Source organism: Lethenteron reissneri, chromosome 8 (assembly GCF_015708825.2).
Source record: "Lethenteron reissneri isolate LAM-NWPU_2019-01 chromosome 8, ASM1570882v1, whole genome shotgun sequence".
NCBI classification, from domain to species: Eukaryota; Metazoa; Chordata; class Hyperoartia; order Petromyzontiformes; family Petromyzontidae; genus Lethenteron; species Lethenteron reissneri.
The window spans coordinates 6225529-6250211 of NC_083786.1; the positions used below are offsets into that span (position 1 = coordinate 6225529).

At 54.8% G+C, this 24683-nt stretch overlaps 1 protein-coding gene across 2 annotated transcripts in view; it reads right to left on the reverse strand.

Moving 5' to 3' along the window:
- Window positions 1-764: 764 nt before the first annotated feature.
- The window catches only part of LOC133362089 (serine/threonine-protein kinase MARK1-like), a 28787-nt gene continuing 4868 nt past the window's right edge, over window positions 765-24683 (reverse strand). Inside the window, exons 2-18 of one of the 2 annotated variants that reach the window (XM_061581057.1) lie at window positions 19372-19569; window positions 18668-18721; window positions 17225-17273; window positions 16613-16678; window positions 14327-14397; window positions 13637-13693; window positions 12957-13193; window positions 11923-12042; window positions 9499-9598; window positions 8921-9033; window positions 7990-8149; window positions 7251-7534; window positions 6826-6929; window positions 5889-6041; window positions 5277-5588; window positions 4517-4543; window positions 765-3914 (exon numbers count right to left, since the gene is read on the reverse strand). In XM_061581057.1, the coding sequence (XP_061437041.1) occupies window positions 3497-3914; window positions 4517-4543; window positions 5277-5588; window positions 5889-6041; window positions 6826-6929; window positions 7251-7534; window positions 7990-8149; window positions 8921-9033; window positions 9499-9598; window positions 11923-12042; window positions 12957-13193; window positions 13637-13693; window positions 14327-14397; window positions 16613-16678; window positions 17225-17273; window positions 18668-18721; window positions 19372-19569 (2523 nt within the window). In that variant the 3' untranslated portion in view covers window positions 765-3496. The remainder of the gene's footprint in view (window positions 3915-4516; window positions 4544-5276; window positions 5589-5888; window positions 6042-6825; window positions 6930-7250; window positions 7535-7989; window positions 8150-8920; window positions 9034-9498; window positions 9599-11922; window positions 12043-12956; window positions 13194-13636; window positions 13694-14326; window positions 14398-16612; window positions 16679-17224; window positions 17274-18667; window positions 18722-19371; window positions 19570-24683) is intronic. The other variant, XM_061581061.1, reaches the window with a different exon arrangement.

Sequence of the window (24683 nt, forward strand, 5' to 3'; positions counted from 1 at the left end):
GGTGCAGGCGCGGGTGGGTTGATTCTAGGAACTTGAATTGTGAGAAGATACAAGACGTTGGGAAATGAGTGACAAACAGTTACTCACCAGTGACTCACGGCCTACCCGTAGCCGGGTATCGGGTAGGGTACTGGTATCGGGTACCCGGTTGCGACCTCTGCTCAAGATCCCCCACCGCTCCTGTGCCAGGCTAGGTGCACTTTGTGGTCACGCAGTGTCGAAGGCTCGCTGGCATCGGGTCACAGGACAGACCCAAGTTGTTGTACGTTACTTGACTGCGATACCTGGTAGATGTTCCGCCTGCCCTCCCCACTATTGACAACCGCCGTTCACCACGAAGTGGTGGTGGTGGCGACGTCACCAGGGCGCCTGTTCCAGAAATCGGAATTTGTATTTAGACTGGAGGAATCTGAGCTATGAAGCTTATTATCCGAGATGTCCAGTATAGGCGGGTAGCAAGGTTAGCAAGTGCCATGCTGGGTGCCCTGAGGCCACGTGAAGTGTCGAAGGCTTGCTGGCAGGTCGAGAAACAGACCCAGGTGTCATAGGTTGACTGAGATGGCTGGCAAGATCTACCAACTTTCTGCATTTTAGCCGCCCTGTGCCTCTGCTCGTTGTGACCGCCGTTTCTCCGCCCTCCGTTGTTGCTGGAGGGCGGCTGCCTCCAACTCCCCAGCAGCATTCTTCACGAGCCGCCTCCACAGGGGCCGATCTTGACACCGCTAGCACCGTGCAACACGCACATCCTCGCGGCCACACGCGAGTCCTGTTCTCACTTTATTCAGCGCCACCACTCCACTTCACAAACAAACATTCGTACAAAAACAAGAGGCGTTGGACGCCTTGGGAGAGGGGGGGGCTCCACCGGTTGTGGGGGATGGGGTGGGGGATGGGGGGGGGCACGGAGTGAGTGGTGTCCACCGCTGAGTTGTTGCATCGTGACACGGGAAAGTGGTGGGTGGCTGGGGATGTGCACATGGCTAAAGGTGGTGGTGGTTGTGGGAATGTTGGTGACACATGTGGTGGTGGATGATGGTGATAATGGTCAGGGTGGTGGGAGTGATGATTGCAGTGGTTGGTGGTGATATTTTTTATGGTGGATGACGATGGTAATGATGCTGGCCGCAGTGGTGATGAAGGTGGTTATGGTCACGATTAGTGGTGATGGCGGTTGTGTTGATGGTGACAGTCATCAGCACACTAACATAGATGCCCATTTAACAATCTGTACCCTTCCGCCGTCCAATTTTTAAACATTTACATCCACGGGCAGAATCGTACAGGGCAAAGGATTTCCATTAATAGGCTGGGACTAGAAACCTAGAGACTTCAGGGCTACGCATGGACAGTTGCTACAGATTAACGCGCTGGAGCCACAGGACGAGAGGGGGTGGCCAGGGTCACGGGTTGGGCTCTGCGCCGGGGGTGGAGGATTTGGCTCCGATTAATGCAGCCAGGGCTAAATTTCAGCCGGGGTCAGACCCAGTAAACATTTCTGCACCCAGGACACCACATCCAGTATACCACTCTTGCTTTGGCTGTGGCTATTTAAGTCGCACGCCACTCACTCCAGTCTACCGGCGACCCGGAACGCACCGAGAAATTAAGCCCCGATCGCCAGAAATCGCCGCTATATTCTCTTTTTGCGCGTCACAGCTCCGACGGACCGCGCGAACGGAGGCACATTCCACGGTAACGCAGCGAGAGCAAACGTAAACAAAGCAGACGGGCATGGCACGTGCCGATCCGGTAATAGTTGTTTGGGGTGGTGGGTGTGGAGTAGTGCTCTCTTGTTCAGGGGAAGGGTGGCACGACGGAGCAGGGGACGGGGAGGGGGCCAGTGGAGATGCCTTGACCTATCGTACATTCACAAGAGGCGACGGGCGGACGTGTCAGTTTCTCGACAAATAATAAAGATGGCCGTGGCTAAAGGATGGCAGTGATGGGCACACTAAAGAGGACGGATGGTGGGCACTGCCCCCAGCCTGGCACGAAAGGGGCGGTCCTTAAGCTCGCGTTTTTTGAGTGGCAGGGTCAAATGTGAGGCTGGGCTGCTGCAAAACACCAAATTCAGACCACGCAAGTACTCCCCGCAGACTGCGCATGTCCCAGAACTTCAACTCCGGATTGCTGCGGGCCACGTCTGATGCTTTCTGAAGCCTCAGCCGACGAAAGTGAGGGGGACACTGCGCCCGGGAGGAGGCGAGGACGACTTTGCAGGCTGGCGGCCCAGGCTGACACGAAGTGCCGTGAGGGACTTCAGGAAGCGGAGTGCAGGAGACGTGAACGGAGTGGAGCGCAGCAGCCACAGCCACGAGGTGTGGAGAGTAGCTGGGCTGGAGGGAATGAAGAGGAAGGAGGTGGTGCCCAGAGATGTATAGAAGTCGGCTAAGATAGGGTTTAGAAGGGGGGCTGGGGGTGGTGACGTGGGGGGGGGGGGGGAGTGTGCCCAGTGATGGAGGCTGCGTGCAGACAGCTGGGCTAAAGCAACGCACACACAGGTTTATCCACACGAATGCTGCGGCGATGACGCCGTGTGGCATCGGAACTCTCCGTACACGCGTCCCCACGCGTTTATTGCATCCCGTGTGCGCGTATATATATACTTATTAATTTTCCAGATTTTTTTTTGCTTGTATCCATTTTCCTTCATTTGAAAACTCCCAACGGCTTCGTTCGTCGGCCACCACCACAAATACTTGAGAGCCCGAGGACGAATGTGCAAAGAGGGGTGGACTCCGGGGCCCCGTGTGTGCTACACAGCTGCTTGCTTGATTCTCGTGTTTCTTCACAAAAACTTAAAACGCGTAACAAATAAAACTTCCCAATTCGCCGCCAAGAAATAAAACTAGAACGATCGCGAAATCAAACGCGGCGCCAAGTGTTCCAACTTCGGCGTCGAGTCTCGCGGTTATGGCGACCGCGCGCCACCAGAGACTCTAACAGCGCCAGCAGAATAGCAGCAGGAGCAGCAGCAGCAGCACCGAGTGGCGGCAGGCAGGCAGGCAGGCAGACGAGCACGGTGGTTGAGTGGGCGGCTGTTGAAGGACGACGGCGCAGCGGTCCCTGTACTGGAAGTTGGCAGAGCTGGGGCATTCTGAAGCTTGGTGGCCACCAGGCGGAGGGGCTGGTACCGAAGGGGGCTGGGACGGCGCCACCGTCGCGAGAGAAGCCGGAGGAGGAGGCGAGGCCGCCACTGGCAGAGGGCGTTTGGATGCGCAAGGGATGGCCGCTTCTGGGAGGCGGTGCGGGGAATCCCCAATGTGCTTTGAGTCGACGCGAGACGGCACCGCCCCCCAGGACCCCCGCGACGACGGAGCCGCAGGGTGGCTCTTCCCAAGCCGACGATGATTAAGGCGGCCGGCGAGACTGCGGGACGGCGAGACGGCGGGCTCACGCCAGGGCTGGCTGGCGAGCGGACGGACGAGCGGACGGGCGAGCGGACGGGCGGGCGAGCGAGCTGGGAGCGGTGCTGACGAGGCGGCCGGCCGGACCATCACAGCTTGAGCTGGTTGGCAATGCGCGAGGCGGCATTCTTAAAGGCAATGGAGGTGCCCGAGATCCTCTTGAAGCGCACGCCGTTGAGCGAGAGGCGCGGGAGCTTGCACACCTCCATCTCCCACTGCACCAGGTCGTCGCCGTGCCCGTCGCCGTGCACGCAGTAGAGCAGGAAGGGCTCGCGCTGCTCGTAGTCGCAGCCGTTGGCGTCCAACACCTTGCGGATCTCACGCATCATCTCGTCGGGCTCCATGGAGCTCGTGGTCTTCATGCTCCACGTGAAGCGCAGCGAACGCGGCTTCACCTCCTTGCCGTCGTCGCGAGCCTCGGATGGCCCCCCGGCCCCCACGATCCCCCCGGAAGTGGCGGACATCGACAGCGTGCCTCCACCTCCGATCGCCGTCGAGTGTCGGGTGCTGCGCACGCCGGTTCCGCGGCACGGCAGAGGGAAGGAGTGTGGGTGAGTTGGGTATGTGGACCGGTGTGGGTGTGCTTGTGTGGGTGAGTGTAAGGGTGAATGTATGCATGAGTTTGTGTTTGGGCGAGTTTAAAAGTGTGAGCATTCACGATTTGAAAAAGCTTTATGGGTGTCAATTGTGGGTATGATTTTATAGATATGAGGCGAGTTAGTGCACGTGAGTTTGTTTTTAACAAGGGAGAGCATGCGTGTGTGCGTGCGTGCGTAAGGGAGAACACCACGTGATTAAACTTGGCACACAAACCAGCCGCCGCTCGACCCGACGGCGCCCATGCAAACCCTCGCGACTTACAAACGAAGAACAGTGGCCGCGCGTGGGCGAAGTGACAAGCCGTTAGTGAGCGTGCGCGTAAGTGAGCGTACGTGCGCGGGAAGGTTAGGTGGCGAGCCAAAGTGCACGTGCATATCACACGGTGGAGTATTCACACGGAGCCATGTCACCGTGCCTCCCCCCCCCCCCCGTACCCCCCCCCACCACTTTCGGTTTAAACGATGGTCCCACCCCACTGGACAGCAGAGAGATGTGCGAGGCACTCCTACCTTTTGGAAAAAATTAACGACACATTTCTACAGAATGGGAAATAAAACAAAACAGGCAAATGAAGAAAAAAAAATTAAAATGACAGGTTTTAAACGACAACCAGCTCAGTTTTCACATATGGACAACGAATGGATACAGTATCGGGAAGCAACATTGAATCCAGGCCCATCTGGCCAATGGGCCGTGTTGGGTTTTGCTTAGTTTAGAGTGACCAATTGTAACTGGCAAATTCCATGCCTGGCCTGGGTGGCTTGCAAGACCTGCCTTGGCCTCTCAGACAGCTGGATACGGACTAGATATTAATACTTCTGGTCTTGGCAATACGAGCCACGGGTGTAAACTTCAGTTTCAATAGCAGCAGTAAGAACAATGGGAGTGGAGGGATGGTACACAGGTTAGAATAATCGCTATCAACTCTGCAACCTGAGTTTGATTCCAGCTCAAGGGAAACATTGGCGGCACGTAATATCAAAACCGATCCTGCCTTCACCAACCCGCATTCACCAGCGTGCTTATGAATCTAAAAAAAAATCCCTAATCAACAATTACATTATTTGCATTCTAATAACAAACGTCAGCGTCTTCACACATGCACACGACACAACCCTTGCTCATCGCCGCTGGTGATCCAGACCCAGTACCGCAAGTGCCACATTCATATGGCATGGGGCCAGTCGTACGCACGCCAGAACTACCCCGCAGTCCAGACCACAACAGCAACACGCGAGCCTTCATCGAACAGCGCCTGCACCAACCGACCTGCGGCTGAACTTGGAGGTGAGTTTGGAGAAGAGGTTCGGGGTGGTGGGCCCACCGCCGGGTCCCCCCAGGCCGCCGGGTCCCCCGCCGGCCGCGGCGGTTGACCTGCGCGCGTCGTGCGAGAGGCTGGGCGAGGCGGGGGGCCCGTTGTGGGCGGCGTGCCGGCGTTCGCGCAGCTGCACGCCGTGGAACGTGCTGCGGCTGGTGCTGCCGCGGGGAAAGCGCGTGCGCTCCGGGGTGCTGCCCCCGATGGTGTGTGCCGAGGGGGACGAGGCGGGGGCCGCGGCTCGCTGCGGCCCGCCGGGTGGGGTCCTGCGCATAAGGTCGGGGACAGAGATTCGCCGTGCGGCCTTAAATGGGCTGTTGGGGCGCGCAGGGATCTTACGCAGCCTGACAAGCTGCACGACAGGGTGGGAAACCGCGCCTGCCGGCCTGCCTTCGTCTCCACAGTGGATGCGTTCGGCTACCCAACCGTGATTTTTTACGGGATTCTCCTCCAGTGCTGCAAGTGGATGGTCTCAGCTCGGTCACCGACGACCGCACGCAAAACCGTCGCGGTGTGGACGCTGCTGATGAAGCGAGCGCCGAGTGTCATGGCAGGCGGTGACTCACACAGGCCGCCCGGGTCCCTCGCTGTCCTCGATGGGGGGCAGGCCCCCCTTGCCCGGATGTCCCGACGCCGACATGGACTTCTGGTGTCGGGGCCGCACAGAGCCCGCCGACAGGGCCCCGCCCACGCCGGTGCCCCCAGACACCTCCGTTAGGCTGCGTGCGTCGCAGCAGAACCGGCAGCACCAGAAACAAAGGACGGTTAGGAAGGATCGAAGCAGTGTGGCTCAGGTGTCAGGGCACAGAGCTGGCCCTGCTATCATCTTGGGCTCCAATACGAGTCTCAGCAGGCGAGTTGACGATGGTCTCAGCCTGGTCTCCCGTGACTGCACAACAGACCCATTATGTTGAGTTTGGAATATAATACGAAAGGTAGAGTGGTGGAGCAGCGGACAGTGCACTACTATGAACCCCTAACAATGTTTAACAGTGGAAAATAGTTGGACCTCCACTCGGTCAACTCGGCCATAAATGGGTACCTCGGTGTATAAAACATTAGCAATGGGCATCCCACACCCTCATGCACAGTACTAGACTTCATAAGGTGCTTGATAATAGCACTTTCCCCAAGAGTTTATGTAGCCTAAATGGGGAACTGTCTTTGTGCGATGGTTGTCAATGTGTGGATGTATTATTCTGTTATAACTACACTCGTTCATGCAGGAAAGCCTGTCGGAGCTTCAAGTTTTCACAATAGCGGGTGCCGTTACTGCAGTGTGTGTGAACCCAATTGAGTAATTTACAGGTAATTACTTGGCATTGGGCTGGCCCAATACCGGTTCCACTGTGTGTGTGGGTTAGGCTATAGGCTATGGGAGTGAAGCGGTGAACCGTGTCGAAACTCGCGCAGAACAGGGGCAGAACATAAACTGAAGCAGGGAGATGCCCGAGACAGTAGTCGAACCCGGGATGGAGGATTGTGGGTGCGAGGGGGCGGCACCTGCTGTCCTTGCCGTTCTGCACGGCCGCCTGCCGGTCCCCTCCAGCCTTCTCCCCGTACACGTACGTGTTCCTCCGGCTGATGCCGCCCGGCAGCAGCATGCCCTGCGCGGAGTCACATGGACGCGCGACGCTTCACAGTCGGGTCGAGTCCCGCACACGCCACACCGCGTCCAGCAAGACCCCTCTAGCCACGGCCTGCGGCTACTGCCAGTCGCGGCGTGCCACCTATTCTCCAGTCTACCGGAGAATGTTCGGCGAGGATTTAAATCGCGGATGCACCAACCGGCAACGCGTGTTACTGAAAGACGCAATGGCTGCTGCACGGTCGCGTCAACGTGTATGGTGGCGATGGGGCGGCGCTATACTGGCACACCGAACTGACTTATCACGAACTAAGATTTCGACGCAGGACATCACGCTCACCCCAGGAGGGCCGGCCTTTTTGCGGCCCATCACGTCCAACTTGTGCACGTTGGCGGCAGGGCTGGCGGGCACCAGGTCGGGCCTCCCCGGCATGCCCGCCGGCCCCATGCTGCCACCACCCGGCAGCACCGTGACCCCGGCACCACCGCCCCCAGATCCGGCCTTGCGGATCCCGTGCACGGCCATCTCGTGGCCTCCCATGCCGCCACCCTCCCCGCCGGCCACCGGTGACATACCGCCCCCCCGCTTGCCGTACACGGCCGACGGCACCATCAGCGGCCCAACTGCAACACAAAGCGGTGAAGGTGGAGCCCTGCGATTGCTCACTCATGCCGCCATGGTGAGCACTAGCGAGAGCCCACCTGGCCTACTCTTCCACGTTGGCTAGGCATCTTCGAAAAAGGGCCACCACAAGCGGCCTGAAAAATCAATGGGCCAAGGTTGACCAAAGTTATATCATTCTAAACACAGCTGCTGCTTAACACAGGTCCCACAATCCAAAATGTCAAGCGCCCATCAACAAACGGCACCGTTTATACCACTGGGTGCGCTCGGTCGAGGGCGTGGAGCGGGATTTATAAAACGATTGTTGCAACTGGCATGCCAGGAGTTTCAACTGGCAACCTTTAGATTTTTCCAGCACACAATATTTTTTATATTATAACGGAAAGAGGGCATTGTTTTTTGGGGGGTTCTGAGAGTTGGGAAGGGTGGGGGTAGGGGGTAGCGGGCATCGTACCGTGGTCGCTGTAGCGCCGCTGCTTCTGGTTGGCCGACACGCTGCGTTGGACCTTGCCGTGCGAGGGCGACGGCACGGAGCTGTTGTTGAGGTCGCTGCTGGGGCGCGCCGGCCGAGCTAGCGACAGGCTGCTTGCCGAGCGCGAGTCACCGCCCTCCAGCTGCAGCGCACGGACACGCACGCCGCCCGTAAGCACGTCTGCCTGCGTGCTGCGAATTGCTCTTTCTCTTTTGCTTTCTGACAATTTTATTCCGACTACGCTATCGGCGGCGGACTATATGGCAGATTGTTATGTCGAAGGACAGCAAGGGATGGCTACAGCTTGTTGGGGAAGCATTCGTCCAGCAGTGGATTAATCATCGCCGACGATGATGTTGATGATGATCGTGATGATGATGGTGTGCCATCAGCAATATGTCTCGTGTGTGCGGGAATGGCCCGCGAAAACAGATTTGTTGCAGGACTTCCTGCAAGTGGCATTTTTCGCAATGACCATACCAAAAGTTTAAGGTTAAAACAAGCCGGGCTATATCGTCCCAGGACGAGTCCCAAAAGCTCAGTTTCTGGTGGCCTGTTCATCTTGTATGCCACAGGGGCACACTGTGTCTCTCGCACTGGCGCTGAGATTGAATTTCGCGTGGGGTAAAGCCGATTAATTTTTAATCCACCAGGTGGAATTTGGCCAAATTGAGTGCGTACCCAGATTTAACGTGATCGTGTGCGTGCACTCATTGGGGCAGAGACCAACTCCTTAAACTTGAGAATACGTTATGTTTGAGTTTTTTTTTTTACACAGTTGGTGAGCAGATGCCCAACATAAAATGCTGAGCATCCAGCAACAAACAACACACGATTAAGGTCATAGTAGACAAGAGTGAGCTCGCCCGTCGCGTTGAGCAGGGGGCGGCTGACCGCTCGCGAACCCACTCACCTCGGAGGGCTTGCACCCCAGCAGCAGATAGGTGGCCGTGATCTCGTTGTACTTGGTGTTGGTCAGCGAGTCGTTGATCTCCTCCCGAGTGTAGCCCATGCCAACCATCACCTCTGTGGGGGGACGCGCAAAGACAAAGATCCCTCCGTATAGCCTCAGAACTTTTTTGGGGCAAGTGCTGTGAGCGAGAATCTTATATTAAAGCCGGCACGGCTGGGTGTGGCCAGCACTGCGCCCTGCTGCCTTCGTCTCCCCAGTGCTGATGTTTACTATACGCCCCACAAGGTACTCGTTTGAGGTTGAGTCGACCCAGGGGAGGCCCAGCACTGGTTCAGATATTCGTCGTCGATGTGGGCCGTGATCTAGAACTCGGAGTCACTCGAGGTTCTAAGTGCACCACAAGGGCAGCAACACGTGACTGGTGAATCTCGTTGTGGGGCAGCGGGGTGGAGGCAAGAGTTAAACCTCAGGGTCCCATCATCATCATCGCTTCAAATGTTGTCGCAGCTCAGTCCTGTACTCAAAATTCATACTGGTCCCCGCCATACGAATGTGAAATTTCCGCCGTGGGTTCGTACCGATCCTCTTGAGGTCGGTGATGTCGGGCTCGGGCTGCACGTACGGCTTCAGCTCATCCGCCTCATAGCCCACGTTCATCCAGCGCTCGCGCATTATTTGCTGCAACACGCAAAGAGACAAAGATATCCCTTGTAGCCCACACAGGCTGTTGGGGCAAGTGCCTGTTGGCCAGCCCGACGCACGAGAGGGGTGGTGTGGCGTGGCCACACTGCAGAGGCTGAGACGACCCAGAGGAGGCCACGGACCGGTTCGGATGATCGCCACTCATGTTAGCCATGGCGGGGACTGGAACTTGTGCCGCCAGGTTCGTACTAAACGCTATGCTACCCACATACACGAATACACGCATAAATAAACATAGCACCCGGCGACACAGAAAGGCTTGTCATGTAACAGTAAAATTCTTACTTTTAATTCTCCGAGCTGAAATAACGCTAATAATACCAGGCTTGTAACGCACTGCGCGGTATTTGCTCATCACTCTCGGAGAGAGAGAGAACGGACGAGAAGGCAGAAACTCAGCTCAGCCGGCGCAACCAACAATTGCCTAAACTCTGCGGTCCTCGAAATATTAAGATGTTAATGGCCCGTTAATTAGCATAACATGCACATGACATTTTACATATGAATATGTGCTTTTACTTTCTATGAATATAGAAACAAAAAGGGGTATTTGCGACCAGGAAGCATTGTGACAATTCATCCGATTCACAGGTAACGGCAGCAACACAGAACCTTAGAGCGACGGTGTGTGGGAGGCCAGCCAACAGGGGGCGTACACAACCCACAGTGCAAACCCAACAAAGCTTAACCGAAAACCAACGTCATCCTCTACAATTACAGATTACTTTACAGCCTGGGCATGGTATTCCAGAGTACACCCTGGGCATCGAATTCCAGATTACACCCTGGGCATTGTGTCCCAGATTATATCCTGGGCATCGTATTCCAGATTAAACCCGGGACTCAAGTTCAGCCGCGTCTGTGCTGGTCGGTGGTGACCAGAACACATTTTGACACCTGGCACAGCACGTCCTGCATACTCCTCGCGACTAGTCACATGCCACCTACTCCAATCAGTGAGAAATCAAGGCCCGATTAGTCACCAATCCACGTAGGGTCAAGGGAGTGAGCGGCATTGGGTTACCGCTGGCTCTCCGAATCAACAAGCGATTGGACTCATCCATAAAACGACATTTCTAATCGGCGCGTCGATGCTCTGTGTGTTTTTTACACTCCGCTAGCGCGCCCATCGACTCCCACTTAAAGGGAACCGCGCTCGATGCGCTAACCAAGAACACGTGTTCCATTCTCACGGGGACCAGGAGAGTTCAGCCGTCCCCCCCCCCCCCTCATTCCCCCACGGGCGGCACAATCGGCGCCAGCGAGGGCTTCGTTTCAGCTGGGTATGACCGGGTCAGTGACCCGAAATAAGATTTCGCCCGGCACACCACACCCAGTATATCTCTTCTCGCTATGGCTGTGGCTAATAGTCACGTGCCACCTACTCCAGTCTACCAGAAACCCAGAACGCGCTTAAGCCCTGGGGCGCCAGCATCAACACGTGTGTGCATGCGCACGCGTTTGGCGACACGCATCTGGCCACGGCGGCTGCCCCCTCAACCACCACGGCCGCCTCCCGCCCACCCCCCCACCGCGGGGCAAACCACACGGTTCCTGTTTACGCCAAATGCGTGGAGTTACGGTGACCGCTAGGGAGTCCGTGCGGGTGGCTGCCCCGCGCCACCGTCGCATGGCTCTCGCCAGATCCGTCGCGACGGGTGCCACGAGCGCACCCGAGCCATTAGCTCCCCGCGCACCTCTCCAACATTTGGCACTCGTTTGCCGTGCACGCGAGAAGTTCTCGCAGGCTGCGAGTGGAACGGCCAGCAGCGCGGCATTCATTGTTGGGCTCACGATGGTCAGAATGTGGAGGGCTTGGTGAGATTGTGATGGCGACACGGGGGTAGCAAACGGCCTTCTCAGAAGATGCAGGGAGGGTGCAGGTCATGGGTATTATGATAGTTGGTGGTTTATCCGTGATCTACTAGGATTATATAATAGATAAGCAGACTATAGCTCCTTCCTCTACCTGTCTCTCCACGTACATATTTTAATTTTTTACATCCCATTACCCACACGGCCTTCCGAAAGTCTATAATTTTGGCAAGAATGGTTGCACACAAGCAACACTCGGGACGAGTTTCGACATTCAGTGTCTCAATCATCAGTCGGGCTTACTGCAACCAATGCTGGTGAACTGCCAGATGTTTATAGGCAACGACACGTCTCTGATAAGACAAGCCGATTACGATCCAGATGGTGACGGTGGCGCCGCGACCCCAGGTGCAGTGCTGCCGCGACCCCAGGGGAGGTGGCGCCGTGAACCCCGGGGGGAGGTGGCGCTGCGACCCCGTACTGACCTGCAGCGTGCCGCGCTTGAGAGGGTTCAGCACGAGGAACTTCTTGAGCAGGTTCTCGCAGTCCGTGGACATGTAGAAGGGGATGCGGTACTTCCCTCGCAGCACCCGCTCCCGCAGCTCCTAATGAGGCGGTGCACACACAGAGAGGAAACAAATCCAGCCGTGTAGCATTTGACAGACTGTTGGGGAAAGTGCTGCTAGCTAGCGAGCACCTGTTAAGGCCAGCACGGCACACGAGTCTGCGGGTGGCAAGCAGTACGCACACGCAAAGACGCGTCTCTTATTTTAATGTAATTCTAAAAACCTGTGTTTCCTCTGTAGAGAGGTTCCCTCATCGTAATGGGCTCTTATTCTGATCTCGTAAACATCTCTTTCTCCCTTCCGAGGCCACTTCCTTCCAGGTCCCTAATCCACTTTCATCCCACCACTCATCTGTCTCATTGCCTTCTCTACTCTCACGTTCAGCCTCCCGATCCCTGCTTCACGGATCCCAGAAGCCCTTGCGGCGAGTACGGCCATGCCCCCCCATGACTACTGTTGTGACAATGTCGCTCCCCTCAACACTGGTTCGTATTGCTGCCAGAATCATCCTCGACGCACCGGTGTACCCGATTCACTCTTGGGCAAGTCCCTAATAGCAACACCACTTCATCAGAAAACGTCAATACAAGATCATTTTTTGAACAGTTAACACGACCCAAGTGTTACAGACTGATAAGACGGATGTACAGACGGACTGTTTCTGTTCTTACGCGTGATGGCAACCGCAATATGTTCAGACGCCAGTGTTGAGGTCTGCAGACCACGACAAGAAGGCTTCAGGAGAGAGTTCGTTGAGTTTTGCTCCTTCTCCGTTGAATGAGCACAGACTACATTGGTTTACTCTGCAGACCACAGTGTGGATTGCATGGCCACAATCGCACCAGTGCGGCTCGTCTTTCATTTTCCCACTGATGGGACTCATCCAATGGATTAATACTTTCAACCCGAGCTGGACAGCGTTACAACGCCGACTCCTCTCCTCCACTGCCCACCTTGAGGTTCTGTCCGTCGAAGGGCAGCGACCCGCTGACGAGCGTGTAGAGGATGACCCCGAGGCTCCACACGTCCACCTCGGGCCCGTCGTACTTCTTGCCCTGGAAGAGTTCGGGCGCGGCGTAGGGGGGGCTCCCGCAGAACGTGTCCAACTTGCCGCCCACCGTGAACTCGTTGCTGAAGCCAAAGTCGGCGATCTTGATGTTCATGTCGGCGTCCAGGAGCAGGTTCTCCGCCTGGGGGTGTGGCCCACAGGGGGGAAATGAGGTGAGTGGTGGGGTGGTGGTGGAGCACCCAATCCCCCGTCATGTGTTCGACCACACCACACAGCAGACCACACTTGACACCAGACCACACTTCACACCAGACCACAATTTGACACCAGGCCACACTTCACACCAGACCACACTTTACACTAGACCACACTTTACACTAGGCCACACTTCACAGAAGGCCACACTTCACAGAAGGCCACACTTCACAGAAGGCCACACTTCACGCCACGCTAAAGTTCACACCAGACCACACTTGACACCAGGCCACACCTCACAGAAGGCCACACTTCAATTGTGCCCAGGTGTCCTCTACAAAAAGACAGCGAGGCCAGAGAGGGGGGCAGCATCGCCAACAGCGGTGTCTCCGTATACAATGTCACAACTACAACCCACACACACTTCACCTTCAGATCTCTGTGTACGATGAGCTTCTGGTGACAGTACTGCACCGCGGACACAATCTGAAACACAGACACACAGGCGGGCACGGTGTGTAGCTGTGGCCCGGCCTCCATACCACACGCACATCTTACTTGCCTGTAGGGAGGGTTACGGCTGGAATACTAAGAAGATAAAGGTACAGCCCTTCCAATTGCTTTCTGATGCTAGCTGCCGACAGAAGGGGCTTCCAGTAGAGGGAGCCCAATAGGCAAGTTTGGCCTACTCTTCTACCCTGACCAGATGTCGTGGAAGAGGGGGGAGTATTCTTACCTAATTCCACCATCACACGTGCCTTGCTCATAGACTGACTTTGGCATACCCATTAATAATGGTAATACTGAGTTTTATATCGCAGCATTTACGCAACCGAATACCACAACGCACGGAGGCGCATATGGACAAAGGTGTTTTCAGCCGATCAACGAGCGTTTATAATACGTGGGAGGAAACTGGAGCACCCCAACACAACCCACGCGCGTGCGAGGGTGCAACACTCCATCCCATAGAGGTGGGACAGATGGAGATTGTTGAACATGGGCAAGAGTGGGTTAAATAAACTTGCCCCAATATTTCAAGCACCGCGCCTGGAGATCGAATAAAACCGGCGTCCTCCGAGTGCGCTGACCGTCATGACGTCACGGCTAAAGCGGTACCTGTCTGAATTTCGCCCGTGCCTCCTTTTCCTTCATCCGCCCGTGCGCGACCAGGTAATCGAACACCTCCCCTGCGGGGCACGCACAGGGCACAGCGCCGCGAGGACCATTAGCCGGCACGCGGAGGGGGCGGGCGGGCGGGCGGAAGAGAAGAGAGAACAAGCGATATCCACTACCCAACGGCCCTGCGCCAAGTCCCGAGTTAAGAGCCGGGGTGTGGGTTTCCGTAAAGACTTCCAAGTTAGAGGTCATCAACCAAAGTTCGACCACTCTCTCACTATGAACGCGGTTCTGCGGCGTCCACACCGGTGTTTGCAGTGTTTCACAACGGCAAGCGCGCAGCACTGTGTAATCACGGTGAAACGAGATCGCAGAAGGATCTTGTGTTTGGTGTTTGGGATGTGAGCGAGAGATCGCTTGCTGGTGCCATGGGGGAAAGAGCGAGCGTGCGAGCGGGTGGGCAGGCAGGTAGATGAGACATTAGACAAGTGGTCGAGTGGATAAGCGAGTGGACAGGTGGATGGGCGATTGGGTTTGAGTGCGAGTGGGGCGGGCGGGCAGTTGAGCGGGCAATGATCTGTGCGGGTGGGAGAGTGGGTTCGTGAGTGAGCAACCTGGTGAGCAGTTGAGTAACCTGGCAGGTGAGTGAGTTGTTGAGTGAGTGAACAGGTGGGTAAAAGCTGGTGAATAAGTGGTCAAATGGGTGAGTTTGCGGCATTATGCATGAGCGAGCCGGTGGGCATGCGGGCAAGCGGCTGAGCAAGCAAGCGAATAGGTGAGTGGGCGAGTGAGCGTGTGGGCGAGTGGACAAGTAGAAAGGCGAGCGGCTCTGTGGGCGAGTGACTGAGCAAGCGGGCGAATGGGCAAGCGAGCAGACTGGTGGGCGGGCAGGCAATCGAATTGACGGGCAAGCGAGCGAGGGAGGGAGCGTGCGGGTGGACCGGGACGGGGGGGAGGGGGGGTCGGGTTCGTGTATCGATGTCGCCTCATCGATCGGGCCGGGCGCTCCATGCTGCCCCCGGGGCCGTGTTCTCAAGGTCACGCCACGCGGACCGAGCGCCGCCCTCGTCGATTCGACGCACAAACTCGGCGCTAATCCCAACCCGAACCCTGATCGCACGTAGAGCGCACCACCCGGGCCCGTCAAACCCCCCCACCCCCAACCAATCATCATCATCATTATTATTATGTTTACGTGACATGCATTTACAACGGAATTTTGCTAACGGCCGCTTTAAGGATTCCACTCCAGTGGCTCGAAGAGGCAATCAATCACAATGAGCGCTGCGGATTGCTGGAGCTGGCCACCCCATACGGCCGGATGCAGCTCCTCCGTGGCGAGAGTGCACGACATTAAACGGCGAGAGTGAGAGAGGGTGAGGAAAAGGAAACGTTTGGCGTTGCTCGCGCAAAGAGACACAAAAAGTGCGTCGAGAAGTGTAGGGGAGGTGCAAGCACGGAAATAGACTGAAAGGCAGAAAGGGAGACTTGAATTAGAAGACGTACGAACGTTAAAAGATGCAATCTTCACTGTTAAGGTAAAGCAAGTGTGGGGTGGGGGTAGGCACACGTCATGGCTAGAAGAGACGATGGCAGGTGGTTGATACCAACTGGGGAGTGGCAGCCAAGCGAGTGCCCGATATTCGTGTCCTCCACAGGGAGATGGAGCGATGAAATCAGTTCGTGTGCAGGTGCTATACAGATTGCAATAGCGCAAGATTGTGAGCAATGTCTGTTGCTTGGGAAGGCCTCAATCCAGCAGCAAATTTATCATGGGTGATGATGATGATGATGAAGTTGTTGGCAGCAGAGAAGGGCGTGTGGCTGTGAGCGCTAAGAGTGAGTGAATGAGCCAGCTGCATTCCTACTCGGACTCTTAAACCATTCAGCCATTCTAAGAGAGGGCCGCCACAACTCAGGGTCTCCATCCGTTTCAGTAAACGACTTACTACTTTTCGTCTCATTTTCAATGTGAATTTGTTTTTGCTTTTAAGTGGTCTCGTCAGGATCTGTTTTCAAGTTTCAAGTGTGTTTTGTTGAACCAGTTTAGGACGCCATGCAATCTAACAACGTCCAAATACACGGGGCACTACGACGTCACTTGGCACGTCGGCACGCGATCATTTTATCCCACAGACCCACGCTGGGGTTAAAATACGAGATGAAGAGCCCTGCCCGACGGTTACTGGTGGGGGGGGCTGTGACTCGTTATTGGCTGCGGCGGCGCGTTTTGAGAGCGGTGGCGTTGCGTGCTGCGGTACCCTCCGCCGAGGGGCGGCTGCTCACCTCCGCTGGCGTACTCCATCACCAAGTACAACGTCTTCTCTGTCTCGATCACCTCGAATAACTTAACTGCGGAAGAGATGGTGGGGGAGCAGGGAGGGTAACACAGGCGGCTCACGCCAGCTTCATTCAAGCGCTGAAGGTGGCAACCACTTTTAACGGCCCTCTTCATTGTAAACATTTGTCACCGATAGGCGGCGCCTTTAAATTGAGTCGGGGGTGGGACCCTCCTTGGGACCCTCCCAACTAAGAGTCTTAAGACTCGACGACGCTTTCCTGGATAAATGAATGGCATTGCAGCTAGGGTATGCGGTTCTACAAATAAAATTCTAGATCTCGTGGTGGAGGAGAGCCTCAACCCATTTAGATGTCACAGCGGGCAAACGTCAATTCGCTTTCCGGAAACTGTGCTCATCGTCCAATGTCGTGCGAGCTAAGTAACCAAATGAGCTTACAACACCGCACTGCCCGTGAGCCCCTTGTACATCTCCCGTTGATTCCACACCCACCCATACCCCCCATCCGCTGCTGCTGCTAATTAAAACCACTGCGTGCCGATCGTTTGCGGCGATCACAGGCACCTGCATCTGCATGTGCCTCTCCTCCCGCACTCACCTATGTTGGGGTGGTTCAACACCTTCATTATCCTCACTTCCCTGAAAAGCTGAAAAGCAACACAGGGTTGGAAGTGAGTCGCGCACATCGCCGCAAGGGCAGCTTCTCACCCGGCATGCCGCGTGTGCCATTCACGCCGTTCTCGTAGCGCATGGACGGATATTATCATTGTGCAACGACAGTGCACGCGCACTACATTTCAAAGGCAAGCAGAGACTGCAGTAGTTTCACAGCAGAGGGACAATGAAGCTATGGTCTTTACTCAATTCGGTAATTTGCAAGTAATAACATTTTTTGGCAAATTTGGACAATGAGTTGGGCACAAATGCCCTTTTTTTAGTAAATTCATGGGATATTTAACGTCCACTGATGCAGATCATGTGTATTTTATGGTTAACAACCGCAGTATTAACCAGGGCAGCCAGTGGCTTGAGCCGCACACATCTACAATGAGCGGTATACGCGCGAGCGCTCGGCCACGTCACCGCACTGTCAATTCTCTAAGCTCAATAACCCACGACCCGCTCGGCGTGTGGAGGGGCTCATCCAGCAGTGGATTGATGAAGGAGCCCGCACACGTACGTATGCAAAGCTGACGAGGGTGTCAGTGGTCACCCAATGGCACTCGGGCACAACAAACTCTCCATCTCCCCCCCCCCACCACTGTCACCTAAAACACCAGAAATAGCAGGTCCAATTCAAGACAAGTGAAAGCCATTAAATGGACATTAGGGGCATCTGCGCACTTTAGCTAAGAGCACATGAGGGCACCGATTGCTCCTGGCATACGCAGAGCCCTGGGTGCTGGCGCGAGAGTGCGGGCCAGACTGCTGGGCACGTGGCTGCAAGGGAAACGCCACAACTTCCTGTTGCGGTTTCGCCACGGTTCTGAACCTTAACACGCTCTCGAGGATTGGCACCAGCACAGGCAAGCGGGTCCACACGCTCGTGCAACAGAGCCGCAACGATTCGTCTCTTCGCTGATTTCAATCAGTTGTCACGAATCAGGCTTCCGTGGCTGCATGGGTCACATGAACCAATTATTTGCTCCGCATATCAAGCGAAACACCATTGCAACTTAACAAGCAACATTCGATGCATGTTTCGCGAGACTAAGAATCGATAGCTCTTGGATGCTTATTCGGGTTGTACCGTGCGTCGTTCAGCACGATATCCGACGTTGCAGCCCCACCGCACGGAGCCTGGACAGGGCCTGTGCGCGGCAATCGGACATCGTGCCAAACGACACACAGTACAACGGGAGCGCACGTTAAAGGGCTGCCAGAGCCGCACAAACCGCGAGAACCCACACGGCGGTGGTGTTAAGGATCGATGTTAATCGATGGATCGGTGAATCGCTGCAGTGCTAACGCGCGAGCACTGTCAGGCTACCGCACACCAACTACTCTTGCGTCGACAGAGAAAAAAACCCGAGGCTCTCACCTTTTGTAAACTCGACGGGTTCAGCTGCGTTTTGTCAATAATCTTAATGGCAACCTGCGCGTTCAGAACAGAAAACAACCAAACAAACACGACCACAGTTTCTTTCGTTGGCGCAATGCATGGTCCACATGGGGGAATGAGTGTGCGAGTGAAGTGATTAAGCACGAGTGATCGAGCGTACGTTGGCTAAAGCGCGATCTGGAAAGCGAGTGAGTGACCAGTGAGCGAGTGAATGGCCTAGCTCAGGGGTCGGCAACCTACGGCTCCGGAGCCGCATGCGGCTCTTTACGGGCTGCTTCTTGACGATGAGTACGTATGTACTCAGATGCATTGCGGCTCTTGAAATACTGAATTTTGTACCGAATTGGAAAGAAATGGCTCTTCTTGTTATTTTGGTTGCCGACACCTGGCCTAGCTTATGAGTGAACAAGTCTGTGAGTATACCAGCATGTGAGCTTGTGAGTGAACGAGCTAACGTGTTTGAGTGTGTACGAGACATCAAGCAAGTCGACGAGCGATTGTGTCTGCGAGCGAGCGACTGCACGGTTGAGTGAGCAAGCGCATGTGTGAGTGAGCGAGCGAGTGACTGAGCGAATGTGAGTGAACGAGTTTGAGTAAGAGAGAGCGACTGCACGAGTGAGTAAACGAGTGAGCGAGTGCGTCAGTGCGTGTGTGCGAGCGAGTGAGAGAGCGAGCGTGCCCACCTCGCGGCCTGTCAGCACATGGCGTGCCAGCTTGACCTTGGCGAAGTTGCCCTTGCCAATGGTCTTGAGGAGGCGGTAGTTCCCCACGTGCGGGATCTCGTCGGCCACGGAGGAGCGGCACCGTGGCATGCCGGCCCGCACGCTCGGCTTGGCTGCGCCGACGGGCTCCAACCGCACATCGCCCGTGCCGCCGCAGTTCTGTCCAGGGGCGGGGGGAACATGGCAACAGTGCGGTCACGGCGGCATTATTTAAACCACGACACGGCTCAATATGCCACGGGAACAGGAGTAAAAAAAGAAATCAAGATGCCATCTTGGCCAAACCCATAGATGTGACGACCACCACCACCACCACCCCTTGCCAACGCTTTCACTCCGCCAGACCCCGCAGCTGCTGCACTATAAACGTAGGAATGCCACAATCTGCCCAGACACATTCATTTTCATTGGCAGTATTGTTAGCACAGCTTCCAAAAACATCGAGAGCTTCCTTCACATGCTGGCGGAAAGGTGTGCTTCGGCCAATATTCAGTTAAAAATAAAACTGTGCAGGATAATTACCTATCGCCTACCCACACACCAGGCATCGCGGATCATGCGCGGCAGAGCGAACGGTTCGCTTAATCTCTTTACAATCACGGCAGCAAGTGAGATGACGGTCAGCACAACGCGCCACTCTGACAGCTTCAGTGTTCCCCCATCAGATGGTCGTGGAGATCACAATGGAACGCTCTGGAGATCACGCGATGAAAAGTTGGGGATGACGATGAGATGGTTTGAAAGTCAAATCAAGGAGACCTTGAAACTGAAGTGCTATATTTTTTAAGTAACCCTGAGGTCATCTGGAGGCCATACGAAGATGGTAAGGCAGTTGAAATGAGCTGGTTTTAAGATCAAAAATCTTTGAGACACACACCAAGTTGTTCCAGAGGCCATACCGAGGTCAAAGTGATATTGTCTGGAGGCCACATCGATACTGTCTGAATGCCAAGAAGATCTGGAGGTTAAACTGAGAAGGTCTGGAGGTCACATTGAGGTGGTTTAGAGATCAATCAAAAATCATCTGGGGGCGGCCATAACGATACCGACTGGAGGTCATACTATGATGAGCTGCAGGCCAGAGAGTCAGGTCATCACACAGTGACTTCCATCAGACCTTCAGGAGATGGTTGCGAGGAGACTATTTTTACTGGGCCTTGGGAACTTTATTAACCCCCACGCATACAATTACCTAATAGCTCTGTGACCATTCAGAACAGACAAGGGCACAAACCGGGCTCCCAAATACAAAATTCCAAACACACAAGAATAACACTGGCCGGTGAAAATAGAACTCGTGGACGCCCGGCTGCCAGATTGATGTCCAGCACCCAGCGGACGCAGCCCGTTGCATCACGCGGGCGTATACTGCGCTCTTCCCTTTGTGAGGCTGCTTTTGTTTGGCTCCGCAAGCCACAAGTGCTGCTATTTATTCCCAAGAATCCGGAGAACGCCACTCCCCCGGACACAGGATGCCCGCTTGCCGCTAAAAAGCCACTCGAAGGCGTGGACGCTCCAGCAGTACAGCACGCCGCAGTGTCCAGCACGATCATTACGCTCTCTCCACTACCGAGCATTTCCAAGAGCTGCAGGCAACGTCGACAACAACCGCAGCGTTGTCCCCCTCTCTCTCGTACACACGACACCGCGCTCCACACAATTTTACTTTCCACAAGTGGATTCCTCTTTCCATTTTTCAGCAGGTCTTGGAATAAAACACTGCGACGGGAATTGTTCAATGGCGGTATCTTTATGAAACCCCTCTCCTGAGCAGAGTATTTCTTGCCGTGATCGTCATGACTGGAAAGGACGGAACGTTTTTTACTAATTTAGTTTTTCCCCCGTGGAGTAGCGTGTTACTGTACCGTAGTCACTAGAAACTCTGTGCAAATGTTGAATGATTCACCAACGCTCCAACAGCGATTCGATATAGCTGAAGTGATTCCAGTTTGCAATTTGATTCTAGACTTGATAATTTTTCCCATACTGTTTGCATCGTTGCAAACAAACATTTAAGTTTTTTTTTTTTGTTTTTTGCCAATAGACAACAATAATATCAGATTTTAATCTGCAAATAATCTGCAAGATTTGGAAACACGCAAAAGTCAATGTATGCATCATGAGCATACAAATGAGTTTTGATCGATGGATCCTGACATCGACGCATCACGACGTGCCGAGCAACAAACTCAAAACTTGACCTCAACAGGAGCACCAACATCGGGACCCCCCCCCCCCCGGCACACCTCTCGTTCTTTTGAACTCCGCTGCAGACGCAAAGTTCGCTCCGGTCATCCCAGCAGCCGCATCAGAAAATAGCGACGCGCGCGGCACAACACCGGCAAGCGCCGCTCACAACAACTTTCCGGCCCGACCCCTCGCCACCAACCCTGACCGCTTCCTGTGCCCAATCCTTATCAATCGCCGGCCACGTGTGAACGAGCGGCTGGGCCTACCTCCTGAGCGAACCGCACAGCCCCAGCCATGGGCGGTGCCGGGAGAATGGCCGAAAAAATCGTCGAGGGCCACTCTAAGGCGCGTCGAGGGCCAATGCGCGCGGACCTCTCGAGCGCCTCCTCGACTGTGTCACCACGTTCCCTGACCGACCACGCACTCGCGCTCAACGGTTCAACTTCTTTGTTGTTGTCATCGTCTTTAGTCCCAACATTGTATTATATATTCCAACTACGCCAGCGGTCGCGCGTCATGCGACGTAGAATCCATGGGGAAATCGTGCAGAGCAGAATGGTAGCGCGGGGGATCCTTCACAGTGCTTCCTCGTTTCATCTCAAGCGTTGAGATCCCAGCGCACCGTGCAAGTCTCCGGTGCAAGGGCGATTCTGATGTTCATCGTTTTCGTCAGCCATGTAGTCCACTGCTAGACGAAGGCCTCGCCCAAGCCACTGCACGCCAACTCTCACCACCCTAAATTTCGATTTAAAGCTTTCGTGACTGCAGGGATTCATCTTCTTGGTTCTTTCAGTAAAGTCACGTAGAATGGAAATAATAAAATTTAAAAAATTTAACATAATAAAATTTAATGTTTTATTTTTATTATTTTATTATTTCCATTCTACGTGACTTTACCGAAAGAACCAAGAAGATCTCACCACCCTGTCAATGTGATAATCCACCTAGCACCCAGGTGGGCCTGCAACATTGGCACGCTTGGCGAGTGTTTTTCACGAGTGGGAGAAAACCAGCGTAGCCGGAGGAAAGCCACAGGGAGATGTTGCTACGAGGTCCACACAGGTGCATTCATGCACCCACTTGCTGTGATGACACCTGGGTGCTCGTGAACCCATCCGTGCGGTGCTTTGAGCGATACCCTCTTGTATGCGTGCTGGGTTTTCTCCGTGGACTCCCATTTCCTCCCCACATGAAGCTGAACACTCATTCCTGGAATTGACATCTCAAAGAAGCAGGACGCTCCTGTAGACGAGGTTATGCCGTCTAGATAATTGGTATTAATATCCAGAATGATGCTGTCGCCGACAATGATGATAATAGTGAATATAATAGCATTGACCATGGCAATGCATACCACAGCAGAAATAATGGTGGTAGGACCTTCCTGAAATGGATCGGAGACTCTGTGTGGCTTTGTTGGGTAGATTAATGGCATCAGCATCGCTCCGACTGTGAACATCCCAGATAAGCTCCTGGTTTCTTCAGCGAATGTCGGACATCGCGCCGCACAACACACGGTACAGCGTTTGTCTTGATGTCCACATCCCAACATCCATTCCCGTGCGCCACCGGCGAAGGCCGCCCCCCAGTACTGGCAGGCGCCGGCAGGCAGCTACAAAGCCCGCAATCTGCGTGTTCTATTAATACGGTACACGTCGTTCTAAATGTGGCACTTCCTGTGGGGGCGCCGGGCGCCTGCCATTACCCATGATTAACCCGAGGTTACCAAGCAATGTCGCCTACGCGGTCAGGGTGGGTGGGGCTTTGGTGGAGGTTCTGGTGGCACCATGCACACGCCAGAGACTCTGCGACCGAAACCAATTATCGGCACGACCGCCGCTCTGCCCGTCACGAGCATCCCCCCCCCCCACTCCGTGTGTCCCCGCCTGGCCCCCCACCTCCGGCAGCAGAAAGTGACGAGGCAGTACCGTCCGCGATGGTTATTTCCCATCCCTGGATACTCGGCGTGCGGTGATTCACCCCAATAGAGAAACGCGATTGATTAAATCCTTGTGATTCAAAGTCGCAATTCGATTTGATTCAGGAATCGGTCGTTATTTATGCGTTGTTTTTACATCTCATTTGTGCAGGTTTTGTCAAGCCAGGACAGATCCGCAATTTCGGAAGTACATTTCAGACATATTACAGATGGGGTAAAGTATGTCAATCAATTAGAACTGTAATTCACAGGTAGTTCTAGCCTGTTCCAGCTAGATAAGGTTAGGGGAAGGATTAGTACCTGGTTGGGTAGGTAGTTGGTTAGGGTTAGCGGTAAGTGTACACTTTGATCAAGTCGTGTATTCTACCACTTGATAAATTTCCACTCCGCCCCCCCACCCCCATTACAAAATAACAGCCTCTTCACTTATTGATTACCGTACAGTTCTGGTGTTTACGATGCCAGCGAACGCTGCCCACCGTTCTGCCACAACCATTCTAACTGCTGCCACTGCCCAACGCCACCCCAAGCTCTCCCTGTCATCGCCGCCTCTCCTACCTCCTCAGCACCATCATCAGCATCACCACCGTCCTACACCAGATGACTCTGGCACACGCTCCTGCCCGCCCGCACCCCTCTCGCACGCTAAGCGACCATCATGCGCACAGATAGAGATTTTATTTTATTAAAACAGCTCCTCCGAGCAGCTCGGCCATAATCATCCTGCCGAGTACAGTTACACTCATAGACTCGGGGATTCTCATCGTCGAGCTCCTAGAAAGCGTAAAGGGTTTTCCTGCAGGCTCAGCGCTGTGGTCTGTGGACGTCATTCGGGATAGGGGGTTAAATTCAGCTGGGCTCCTCTCCGGGACGGCGGTCCAGAAAATATTGTTTCGCAAGTGGCACAACACCTCCAGTATACATCTCGCTCTGGCTGCTTGTCACCTGTCACCCCGATCGATCGGCAATCCAGAATACATTTTCTGTGCCTGGCACACTACATCAAATATCCCTCCAGCTATGCTTGCGGCTACTAGTCACACGCTACCTACTCCGTTCCAGCAACGACCCAGAAAATATTCAGTGAGGAACCGAACCCCGCGTCTGAATGAATGAACTTTGCTGTGCGACGATCCCACCGCCA